The following is a 13253-nucleotide window of genomic DNA, read 5'->3' on the forward strand; positions in this document are numbered from 1 at the left end:
GGGGAGAGAGAGAATGGGAAAGAGGGAGATAGAGGTGAGCAGAAATAGAGAGAGAGAAGAGCAGAGCGATAACTAAGTCATCAAAGGGAAAGAGAGAGGAAGACAAAGCACTCCCTACCATCGCTCCTCTGTAATAGGCGGTTGTGATTGTTTTAAATCGCTCCTGTCCGGGCTGTATCCCTGTGAAGAGAATGAAGAGGAATCGTTACCGAGAGACGGGAACATCGCTTCCCGGAGCGAGCCCCGGACTGGGATGTTAACTGAAGCCAGACAGCTGAGGGAGCGCGATGGCTCCCACCACTGCAATACACGCATTGGTTCCCTCCCATCTCTCCTCCAGCCCCTACACCCCCTCCCTATCTCTGTAACCTCCTCCAGCCCCGACACCCCCCTCCCTATCTCTGTAACCTCCTCCAGCCCCGACACCCCCCTCCCTATCTCTGTAACCTCCTCCAGCCCTTACACCACCTCCCTATCTCTGTAACCCTCCTCCAGCCCCGACACCCCCCTCCCCTATCTCTGTAACCTCCTCCAGCCCCTACACCCCCCTCCCTATCTCTGTAACCTCCTCCAGCCCTGACACCCCCCTCCCTATCTCTGTAACCTCCTCCAGCCCCTTACACCCCCTCCCTATCTCTGTAACCTCCTCCAGCCCCTACACCCCCCCTCCCTATCTCTGTAACCTCCTCCAGCCCCGACACCCCCTCCCTATCTCTGTAACCCCCTCCAGCCCCTACACCCCCCTCCCTATCTCTGTAACCTCCTCCAGCCCTGACACCCCCCTCCCTATCTCTGTAACCTCCTCCAGCCCTTACACCCCCTCCCTATCTCTGTAACCTCCTCCAGCCCCTACACCCCCTCCCTATCTCTGTAACCTCCTCCAGCCCCTACACCCCCCTCCCTATCTCTGTAACCTCCTCCAGCCCCGACACCCCCCTCCCTATCTCTGTAACCTCCTCCAGCCCCTACACCCCCTCCCTATCTCTGTAACCTCCTCCAGCCCTGACACCCCCCTCCCTATCTCTGTAACCTCCTCCAGCCCTTACACCCCCTCCCTATCTCTGTAACCTCCTCCAGCCCCGACACCCCCTCCCTCTCTCTGTAGCCACCTCCAGCCCCTACACCCCCTCCCTATCTCTGTAACCTCCTCCAGCCCCTACACCCCCTCCCTATCTCTGTAACCTCCTCCAGCCCCGACACCCCCCTCCCTATCTCTGTAACCTCCTCCAGCCCCTACTCCCCCTCCCTATCTCTGTAACCTCCTCCAGCCCCCACACCCCCTCCCTATCTCTGTAACCTCCTCCAGCCCCTACACCCCCTCCCTATCTCTGTAACCTCCTCCAGCCCCCGACACCCCCTCCCTATCTCTGTAACCTCCTCCAGCCCCCACACCCCCTCTCTGTAACCTCCTCCAGCCCCTACACCCCCTCCCTATCTCTGTAACCTCCTCCAGCCCCTACACCCCCTCCCTATCTCTGTAACCTCCTCCAGCCCCTACACACCCTCCCTATCTCTGTAACATCCTCCAGCCCCTACACCCCCTCCCTATCTCTGCAACCTCCTCTAGTCCCTACACCCCTTCCCTATCTCTGTAACCTCCTCCAGCCCCGACAACCCTCCGAGATCTCTGCGCTCCTCCAATTCCGGCCTCTTGCGCATCCCCCGATTCCCATCGCTCCGCCATTGGCGGCCGTGCCTTCAGCTGCCCGGGGGGCCCTAAACTCTGGAATTCCCTCCCTAAACCTGATTTTGATTTGATTTATCATTGTCCCAGGTATTGGGATACAGTGAAAAGTATTGTTTCTTACGCGCTCTACAGACAAAGCATACCGTTCATAGAGAAGGAAAGGAGAGGGTGTAGAATGTAGTGTTACAGTCATAGCTAGGGTGTAGAGAAAGATCAACTTAATGCGAGGTAGGTCCATTCAAAAGTCTGACAGCAGCAGGGAAGAAGCTGTTCTTGAGTCGGTCGGTACGTGACCTCAGACTTTTGTATCTTTATCCCGACGGAAGAAGGTGGAAGAGAGAATGTCCGGGGTGCGAGGGGGTCCTTGATTATGCCGGCTGCTTTTCCCCGAGGCAGCGGGAAGTGTAGACGGAGTCGATGGATGGGAGGCTGGTTTGCGTGATGGGACTGGGCTACGTTTATGACCTCTCTCTCATCCATCTCTCTCTCTCTCCTTTAAGGACCCTGAGATGCCAGTGGACAATTATGCGTCTAACTCCCTTCAGCTACCAGGGCTTCAACTCAACCTCCCACCCGCCCCTTGGAATGATGGCCACAGGGATTCAATACTCACCAGACTTGCAATTTGATCTTCTTTCCTGCGACATCCACAGTTTTGATTTTAAAGTCGATACCTGGGCAGGTGAAGGAAAAGTTTTTAATTATAGGCTCAAGGAAGACGGAGACCCCAGGGCTGGGAACCGCCAAACAGGCACAACAGGACTGGTAAAAGACAGTCACTCCCAGCATAGAATCACACAATCCCTACAGTGCCGAAGGAGGCCATTCGGCCTATCGAGTCTCCACCGACTCTCTCATCCTATCCCAACACATTTACCATGGCCAATCCACATTACCTACGCATTTCTGGATACTCAGGGACAAATTGGATTGGCCATCCTAAATTTCCCCTTGGTGTCCCAAGATGTGTAGGGTTGGGTGTATTGGCTGTGCTAAATTGCATCTTAGTGTCCCAAGATGTGTAGGGTTGGGTGTATTGGCTGTGCTAAATTGCATCTTAGTGTCCCAAGATGAGTAGGGTTGGGTGTATTGGCCGTGCTAAATTGCATCTTAGTGTCCCAAGATGTGTAGGTTAGGTGGTTTTGCCATGCTAAATTGCCCCTTAGTGTCCAAAGATGTGCGGGATAGGTGGATTGGCCATGCTAAATTGCCCCTTAGTGTCCAAAGATGTGTAGATTAGGTGGATTGGCCATGCAAAATGTACGAGAATAGCGTAGGGGATAGGGCCTGGAGTGGGTACTCTGTCATAGAGAGTCAATGCAGACACAATGGGCCGAATGGCCTCTTCTGCACTGTATGGATTCAAGGATTCTAGGAACCTGAAAATGATTAATTTATCCTGATTTTCTGTTTCCTGTCAGATTAGCCAATCCTCTATCCATGATATTGCCCCAACACCATAAGCTCTTGTGTCTTACCTTTCACATGGCATCTGAACCAAAGCCTTTTGGAAATCTAAAGACACCATAAGAACTCGGAGCAGGAGGAGGCCATCTGGCCCCTTGAGCCTGCCCCGCCATTCTATAAGATCATGGCTGATCTTTTCGTGGACTCAGCTCCACTTACCCGCCCGCTCCCCTCAATTCCTTTACTGTTCAAAAATCTATCTATCCTCGCCTTAAAAACATTCAATGAGGTAGCCTCAACTGGGCAGGGAATTCCACAGATTCACAACCCTTTGGGTGAAGAAGTTCCTCCTCAACTCAGCCCTAAATCTGCTTCCCCTTATTTTGAGGCCATGACCCCTAGTTCTGGTTTCACCCGCCAGTGGAAACAACCTCCCTGCTTCTATCTTATCTATTCCCTTCATAATCTTATATGTTTCTATCAGATCTCCCCTCATTCTTCTGAATTCCAATGAGTATAGCTCCAGTCTACTCGGTCTCTCCTCATAAGCCAACCCTCTCAACTCCGGAATCAACTTCGCGAATCTCCTCTGCACCCCCTCCAGTGCCAGTATATCCTTTCTCAAGTAAGGAGACCAAAACTGTACACAGTACTCCAGGTGTGGCCTCACCAGCACCTTATACAGCTGCAACATAACCTCGCTGTTTTTAAACTCCATCCCTCTAGTAATGAAGGACACAATTCAATTTGCATTATGGGTGGCATTAGGGCACAGTGGGTTAGACTGCTGCCTCACAGCGCCAGGGACCTGGTTCGATTCCCGGCTCGGGTCACTGTCTGTGTGGAGTCTGCACGTTCTCCCCGTGTCTGCGTGGGTTTCCTCCGGGTGCTCCGGTTTCCTCCCACAGTCCGAAAGACGTGCTGGTTAGGGTGCGTCGGCCGTGCTAAATTCTCCCTCAGTGTAACCCCAACAGGAGTGTGGCGACTGGGGGATTTTCACAGTAACTTCATTGCAGCGTTAATGTAAGCCTACGTGTGACACTATTAAAGTTAAAACTTTAAACTTCAGTGTCGGAAACCTTTGCCCAAAGGGTGTTGTTCTGTCTCACAGTGTGTAAACACGTGGGTTCCTAGCAACTCCAGATCAAAGTACAGAAAGGGAATCTGTTCCAAGGCGCATTATTGACCCAGGACACCTGGACTGCGCAGTAACTAGTTGTTTCAGGCAGAGGCCTATATGGGGCCTTGTTAGTCGGAGGCGTCTCAAGCACTCTCACGCAGACGTAATTACTCTGGACGAAGATCGCCACCCTGCGCTCACATGAATAATAATTAACTTCACCTCTTACAGGTGCTCACAATAGGAGCGTCCCTTCACTCCACAGAATCACGGCAGGGCAGGAGGAGGCCGCTTGGCCCACTGCGTCTGCATCAGCTCTCCGAAAGAACATCCCACCCAGGTCCTCCCCTCCGCTAATCCCCAGAACCCCGCGCATTTACCATGGCCAATCCACCTAACCCGCACATCTTTAGACACAAGGGACAATTTAGCATGGCCAATCCACCTAACCTGCACATCTTTGGACACTAAGGGGCAATTTAGCACGGCCAATCCACCTAACCTGCACATCTTTGGACACTAAGGGGCAATTTAGCATGGCCAATCATAGAATCATAGAAGAATCATAGAAACCCTACAGTACAGAAAGAGGCCATTCGGCCCATTGAGTCTGCACCGACCACAATCCCACCCAGGCCCTACCCCCACATCCCTACATATTTTACCCGCTAATCCCTCTAATCTACGCATCCCAGGACACTAAGGGGCAATTTTAGCATGGCCAATCAACCTAACCCGCACATCTTTGGACTGTGGGAGGAAACCGGAGCACCCGGAGGAAACCCACGCAGACACGAGGAGAATGTGCAAACTCCACACAGACAGTGACCCGAGCCGGGATTCGAACCCAGGTCCCTGGAGCTGTGAAGTAGCAGTGCTAACCACTGTGCTACCGTGCCGCCTAACCTGCACATCTTTGGATACTAAGGGACAATTTAGCATGGCCAATCCACCTAACCCGCACATTTTTGGACACTAAGGGACAATTTAGCATGGCCAATCCACCTAACCCGCACATCTTTGGACACTAAGGGACAATTTAGCATGGCCAATCCACCTAACCCGCACATCTTTGGACACAAGGGACAATTTAGCATGGCCAATCCACCTAACCCGCACATCTTTGGACACTAAGGGACAATTTAGCATGGCCAATCCACCTAACCCGCACATCTTTGGACACTAAGGGGCAATTTAGCATGGCCAATCCACCTAACCCGCACATCTTTGGACACTAAGGGGCAATTTGGGCAGCATGGTGGCACAGTGGGTTAGCACTGCTGCCTCACAGCGCCAGGGACCCGGGTTCAATTCCCAGCTCAGGTCAGTGTGTGTGGAAATCATAGAAACCCAACAGTGCAGAAGGAGGCCATTTGGCCCATCGAGTCTGCACCGACCACAATCCCACCCAGGCCCTACCCCCACATATTTACCCGCTAATCCCTCTAACCTACGCATCTCAGGGGCAATTTTTAACCTGGCCAATCAACCTAACCCGCACATCTTTGGACTGTGGGAGGAAACCGGAGCACCCGGAGGAAACCCACGCAGACACGAGGAGAATGTGCAAACTCCACACAGACAGTGACCCGAGCCGGGAATCGAACTCAGGTCCCTGGAGCTGTGAAGCAGCAGTGCTAACCACTGTGCTACCGTGCCGCCCATATGGAGTCTGCACGTTCTCCCCGTGTCTGCGTGGGTTTCCCTCCGGGTTCTCCGGTTTCCTCCCACAGTCCAAAGATGTGTAGGTTGGATGGATTAGCAGGTTAAATATGTCGTGTTATGGGGATTGGACGGGTGCGGCGGCACGGTAGCACAGTGGTTAGCACTGCTGCTTCACAGCTCCAGGGACCCGGGTTCGATTCCCGGCTCGGGTCACTGTCTGTGTGGAGGTTGCACATTCTCCTCGTGTCTGCATGGGTTTCCTCCGGGTGCTCCGGTTTCCTCCCACGGTCCAAAGATGTGCGGGTTAGGTTGATTGGCCATTCTAAATTGTTCCTTAGTGTCCTGAAATGCGTAGGTTAGAGGGATTAGTGGGTAAATATGTAGGGATATGGGGGTAGGGCCTGGGTGGGATTGTGGTCGGTGCAGACTCGATGGGTGGAATGGCCTCCTTCTGCACTGTAAGGTTTCTATGATTTCTAATTTAGCATGGCCAATCCACCTAATCTGCACATCTTTGGACACTAAGGGGCAATTTAGCATGGCCAATCCACCTAACCTGCACATCTTTGGACACTAAGGGGCAATTTAGCATGGCCAATCCACCTAACCTGCACACCTTTGGATACTAAGGGACAATTTAGCATGGCCAATCCACCTAACCCTCACATCTTTGGACACAAGGGACAATTTAGCATGGCCAATCCACCTAACCCGCACATCTTTGGACACTAAGGGACAATTTAGCATGGCCAATCCACCTAACCTGCACATCTTTGGACACTAAGGGGCAATTCCAAAGATGTGCAGGTTAGGTTGATTGGCCATGATAAAATTGCCCCTTAGTGTCCTGGGATGTGTAGGTTAGAGGGATTAGTGGGTAAAATATGTAGGGATATAGGGGTAGGGCCTCGGTGGGATTGTGGTCAGTGCAGACTCGATGGGCCGAATGGCCTCTTTCTGTACTGTAGGATTTCTATGATATGATTTCTATGAATTCAGCACGGCCAATCTAAGCTAGAGTTTTAATTCCAGATTTTTATGAATTCAGATTGCAGTAGTGGTGGGATTCGAACCCAAGTCCCCAGGTTTACAGGTCTCCGGTTTACTGGTCCAGCGACAATACCACTGCGCCACCCCCTCCTCTTTCTAAAGAGCAGCAGTGAATCAAGGCTGTATACTGTGCTAAGCTGCCCGTGCGTCCCAGTGACAAAGGTGAAGCGTTCCCCCCAGTATCCCGAGCCGAGGACCCCAGGGCGGGGGGAACTGGACATCACGACTCTGATGTGGAGATGCCGGCGTTGGACTGGGGTAAACACAGTAAGAAGTTTAACAACACCGGGTTAAAGTTGGAGCCGGGAGTTTGCGGTGTCAATGGTAGTCATGATCCAAGTGGAGAGGATCTCCAAGAAGATCGCACATATCGACACAGACATCAAGTTTCTACACTTTAACCTGGTGTTGTTAAACTTCTTATCACGACTCTCCCAGGGTGTTGGTCCCATCAAGTCATGCCTTGGTTGGGAATCAGTGTGGAGGGAGTCACGGTCTTTCAGTTCTGAGGGAGAGAGAGAGAGACTGAGCTGTGTGTCCGCCTGGTCATGTTCTGGGAGCATTCCTGACTGCCTTTGCAGGAATCTCTCGACAAACATGTCTCCCCAGTGCACCCGCCCTGTCGATAACATCAGCCAACAGTCGGCCAAGCGGAAAGTTCAGCATCATTACCGTCGCTCTGGGCTAATTCAGGTCCGCACTCTCAACAACAAATTGGGTCAGCGTGATTGTGAGGGAGATTTTTTTTTTAAACTCTGAATTTTTCATCCTCACCAATCATTCAGCCATTGATTCAAAGTGGGGGAGGGGTTTGTGTTACACTATGGAGTAAAGTATAGTCAAATGGAGCGCTCCATAACATCCCGACAGTGATGCAGGCAGCCATTCCTCCGCCCCCCCTCCCCCCGCAGGCCCACACCCCTACCCTATCCCTGTAACCCTGTGCATATACAATCGCCAATCCATCTAACCAGCACGTCTTTGGACACGAAGGGGTAATTTAGCATGGCCAATCCACTTAACCTACACATCTTTGGACACTAAGGGGCAATTTAGCATGGCCAATCCACTTAACCTACACATCTTTGGACACTAAGGGGCAATTTAGCATGGCCAATCCACTTAACCTACACCTCTTTGGACACTAAGGGGCAATTTAGCATGGCCAATCCACCTAACCTACACATCTTTGGACACTAAGGGGCAATTTAGCATGGCCAATCCACCTAACCTACACATCTTTGGACACTAAGGGGCAATTTAGCATGGCCAATCCACTTAACCTACACATCTTTGGACACTAAGGGGCAATTTAGCATGTCCAATCCACCTAACCTGCACATCTTTGGACACTAAGGGACAATTTAGCACGGCCAATCCACCTAACCAGCACGTCTTTGGACACTAAGGGGCAATTTAGCACGGCCAATCCACCTAACCTACACATCTTTGGACACTAAGGGGCAATTTAGCATGGCCAATCCACCTAACCCGCACATCTTTGGACACTAAGGGACAATTAAGCATGGCCAATCCACCTAACCCGCACATCTTTGGACACTAAGGGACAATTAAGCATGGCCAATCCACCTAACCCGCACATCTTTGGACACTAAGGGACAATTAAGCATGGCCAATCCACCTAACCTGCATGAGAGGAAACCTTGCAGACACGGGGGGAGAACGTGTAAACTCCACACAGACAGTGACCCGAGGCCGGGAATTTATCCGGGTGTCCGGCGCTGTGAGTCAGCAGTGCTAACCACTGTGCCACGGCGCCGTCCAAACATTCCATCACGGGGTGTGGGCATCGCTGCGCTGAGACCCAGCATTTGTCACCCACCCCTAAATTGCCCCTCGAGCAGGTGGTGGGTGAGCCGCATCCTTGAACCCGGCGCAGTCCCCAGGTGGCGTAGATACACCCACCGTGCTGTTAGGGAGGGGCTCCAGTGTTCTGGCCCCAGCAACAGTGAAGGGGCAGGACCGCAAGGAACTACAAAGGGTCGTGAACGTAGTCCAGTCCCATCACGCAAACCAATCTCCCATCCATTGACCCGGTCTACACTTCCCGCTGCCTCGGGGAAAAGCAGCCGGCATAATCAAGGACCCCCCCCACACTCCCCGGACATTCTCCCTTCCACCTTCTTCCGTCGGGGAAAAAGATACAAAAGTCTGAGATCACACACCAACCGACTCAAGAACAGCTTCTTCCCTGCTGCTGTCAGACTTTTGAATGGACCTACCTCGCATTAAGTTGATCTTTCTCTACACCCCGAGCTATGACTGTAACACTACATTCTACACCCTCTCCTTTCCTTCTCCCCTCTGTACCCTATGAACGGTATGCTTTGTATAGCGCGCTAGAAACAATACTTTTCACTGTATCCTTGTACATGTGACAATAATAAATCAAATCTATGTACTCTATGAACGGTATGCTTTGTATAGCGCGCAAGAAACAATACTTTTCACTCTATACTAATACCAGTGACAATACTAAATCAAATCTATGTACTCTGTGAACGGTATGCTTTGTATAACGCGAAAGAAACAATACTTTTCACTCTATACTAATACCAGTGACAATACTAAATCAAATCTATGTACTCTATGAACGGTATGCTTTGTATAACGCGCAAGAAACAATACTTTTCACTCTATACTAATACCAGTGACAATACTAAATCAAATCTATGTACTCTATGAATGGTATACTTTGTCTGTGTAGCGCGCAAGAAACAATACTTTTCACTGTATCCCAATACATGTGATAATAATAAATCACATCAAATCAAAATAATTTATGGTGGAAAATGTTGCTTAGCACACAGGCAGCATAGCCAGCAGAGGGGAAATAGAATGAAGGAGCGATGTGGCCTCTGGAAGCGGTTTGGGAAAAGGACACAGAGATCTTTCTCCTTGCGTTTTTCCTTGGCAGACGCCGACCTGAGCCTAACTGGATTATGTGCCAAAATGTCAGTAAACGCGATGGCAAAGTACAAGCAGACATGAATAAGCTTTGCAAATCGGGCAGATAATTCCCGGAGAGGTCACAGTGGCGTATTTTGGCAGAAGGTTAAAGGGGAGGACACGAGAAAAGGAACATCACCAGCACTCAACTATTCCCATCTCAAAGACACATTGCAGCTTCTAGTTTTATTTATTAGTGACACAAGTAGGCTGATATTAACACTGCAATGAAGTTACTGTGAAAATCCCCGAGTCGCCACACTCCTGTTCGGGTAACACTGAGGGCGAATTTAGCACGTCCGACGCACCCTAACCAGCACGTCTTTCCGACTGTGTGAGTCAGCACCTTCAGGAAATGTCCCCCAGTGTGAGTCAGCACCTTCAGGAACTGTATCCCAGTGAGAGTCAGCACCTTCAGGAACTGTATCCCAGTGAGAGTCAGCACCTTCAGGAACTGTATCCCAGTGTGAGTCAGAACCTTCAGGAACTGTATCCCAGTGAGAGTCAGCACCTTCAGGAACTGTATCCCAGTGAGAGTCAGCACCTTCAGGAACTGTATCCCAGTGAGAGTCAGCACCTTCAGGAACTGTATCCCAGTGAGAGTCAGCACCTTCAGGAACTGTATCCCAGTGAGAGTCAGCACCTTCAGGAACTGTATCCCAGTGAGAGTCAGCACCTTCAGGGACTGTATCCCAGTGAGAGTCAGCACCTTCAGGGACTGTATCCCAGTGAGAGTCAGCACCTTCAGGAACTGTATCCCAGTGAGAGTCAGCACCTTCAGGAACTGTATCCCAGTGAGAGTCAGCACCTTCAGGGACTGTATCCCAGTGAGAGTCAGCACCTTCAGGAACTGTATCCCAGTGAGAGTCAGCACCTTCAGGGACTGTATCCCAGTGAGAGTCAGCACCTTCAGGAACTGTATCCCAGTGAGAGTCAGCACCTTCAGGAACTGTATCCCAGTGAGAGTCAGCACCTTCAGGAACTGTATCCCAGTGAGAGTCAGCACCTTCAGGGACTGTATCCCAGTGAGAGTCAGCACCTTCAGGGACTGTATCCCAGTTAGAGGCAGCACCTTCAGGAACTGTATCCCAGTGAGAGTCAGCACCTTCAGGGACTGTATCCCAGTGAGAGTCAGCACCTTCAGGGACTGTATCCCAGTTAGAGTCAGCACCTTCAGGGACTGTATCCCAGTGAGAGTCAGCGCCTTCAGGAACTGTATCCCAGTGAGAGTCAGCACCTTCAGGAACTGTATCCCAGTGAGAGTCAGCACCTTCAGGGACTGTATCCCAGTGAGAGTCAGCACCTTCAGGAACTGTATCCCAGTGAGAGTCAGCACCTTCAGGGACTGTATCCCAGTGAGAGTCAGCACCTTCAGGGACTGTATCCCAGTGAGAGTCAGCACCTTCAGGAACTGTATCCCAGTGAGAGTCAGCACCTTCAGGAACTGTATCCCAGTGAGAGTCAGCATCTTCAGGGACTGAGCCCCAGTGAGAGTCAGCACCTTCAGGAACTGTATCCCAGTGAGAGTCAGCACCTTCAGGAACTGTATCCCAGTGAGAGTCAGCACCTTCAGGGACTGTATCCCAGTGAGAGTCCGCACCTTCAGGGACTGTGTCCCAGTGAGAGTCAGCACCTTCAGGAACTGTATCCCAGTGAGAGTCAGCACCTTCAGGGACTGTGTCCCAGTGAGAGTCAGCACCTTCAGGGACTGTATCCCAGTGAGAGTCAGCACCTTCAGGGAACTGTATCCCAGTGAGAGTCAGCACCTTCAGGAACTGTATCCCAGTGAGAGTCAGCACCTTCAGGAACTGTATCCCAGTGAGAGTCAGCACCTTCAGGGAACTGTATCCCAGTGAGAGTCAGCACCTTCAGGAACTGTATCCCAGTGAGAGTCCGCACCTTCAGGAACTGTATCCCAGTGAGAGTCAGCACCTTCAGGGACTGTATCCCAGTGAGAGTCAGCACCTTCAGGAACTGTATCCCAGTGAGAGTCCGCACCTTCAGGAACTGTATCCCAGTGAGAGTCAGCATCTTCAGGAACTGTATCCCAGTGAGAGTCAGCACCTTCAGGAACTGTATCCCAGTGAGAGTCCGCACCTTCAGGGACTGTATCCCAGTGAGAGTCAGCACCTTCAGGGACTGTATCCCAGTGAGAGTCAGCACCTTCAGGAACTGTATCCCAGTGAGAGTCAGCACCTTCAGGGACTGTATCCCAGTGAGAGTCAGCACCTTCAGGGACTGTATCCCAGTGAGAGTCAGCACCTTCAGGGACTGTATCCCAGTGAGAGTCAGCACCTTCAGGGACTGTATCCCAGTGTGAGTCAGCACCTTCAGGGACTGTATCCCAGTGAGAGTCAGCACCTTCAGGGACTGTATCCCAGTGAGAGTCAGCACCTTCAGGAACTGTATCCCAGTGAGAGTCAGCACCTTCAGGAACTGTATCCCAGTGAGAGTCAGCACCTTCAGGGACTGTATCCCAGTGAGAGTCAGCACCTTCAGGAACTGTATCCCAGTGAGAGTCAGCACCTTCAGGAACTGTATCCCAGTGAGAGTCCGCACCTTCAGGGACTGTATCCCAGCTGTGAGACAGGGTAACCATGAATGCTGGTGCTACATTTAATTACAAGCCGCCTCAGCAATGTGGTGTACAGATGCCACTTTAGATTACAAGTAGAAATGCTGTATTCTGGCATTTCAAACCATTCTTCAACTTGCAAATCGGCACAGGGGTCCCGACACCCCCTCCCTATCTCTGTAACCTCCTACAGCCCGTACACTCCCTCCCTATCCCTGTAACCTCCTCCAGCCCCTACACTCCCTCCCTTACTCTGTAACCCACTCCAGCCCCTACACCCCCTCCCTATCTCTGTAACCTCCTCCAGCCCCGACGCCCCCTCCCTATCTCTGTAGCCTCCTCCAGCCCCGACACCCCCTCCCTATGTCTGTAACCCCTTCCAGCCCCGACAGCCCCTCCCTATCTGTTACCTCCTCCAGCCCCTACACCCCCTCCCTCTGTAACCTCCTCCAGCCCCTACACACCCTCCCTATCTCTGTAAGCTCCTCCAGCCCCTACACCCACTCCCTATCTCCGTAACCTCCTCCCGTTCCTACACTCGCTCCCTATCTCTATAACCTCTTCCACTCCCCTACACCCCCTCCCTATCTCTGTAAGCTCCTCCATCCCCTACACCCCCTCCCTATCTCTGTAACCTCCTCCAGCCCCTATACCCCCTCCCTATCTCTGTAACCTCCTCCAGCCCCTACACCCCCTCCCTATCTCTGTAACCTCCTCCAGACCCTACACCCCCCTCCCTATCTCTGTAACCTCCTTCAGCCCCTACACCCCCTCCCTAT

The 13253-nt window shown here is 51.8% G+C and overlaps 1 protein-coding gene across 1 annotated transcript in view; it reads right to left on the reverse strand.

Annotated features, from left to right (window-relative positions):
- Positions 1-118: 118 nt before the first annotated feature.
- Positions 119-13253, reverse strand: part of LOC144488195 (ras-related protein Rab-13-like) — a gene marked incomplete at its 3' end in the record, with an annotated part of 38027 nt that continues 24892 nt past the window's right edge. Inside the window, exons 2-3 of the mRNA XM_078206223.1 lie at positions 2304-2361; positions 119-182 (exon numbers count right to left, since the gene is read on the reverse strand). Of these exons, the coding sequence (XP_078062349.1) occupies positions 119-182; positions 2304-2361 (122 nt within the window). The remainder of the gene's footprint in view (positions 183-2303; positions 2362-13253) is intronic.

This window comes from Mustelus asterias, unplaced genomic scaffold (assembly GCF_964213995.1).
Source record: "Mustelus asterias unplaced genomic scaffold, sMusAst1.hap1.1 HAP1_SCAFFOLD_1365, whole genome shotgun sequence".
In the NCBI taxonomy this organism is placed as follows: domain Eukaryota; kingdom Metazoa; phylum Chordata; class Chondrichthyes; order Carcharhiniformes; family Triakidae; genus Mustelus; species Mustelus asterias.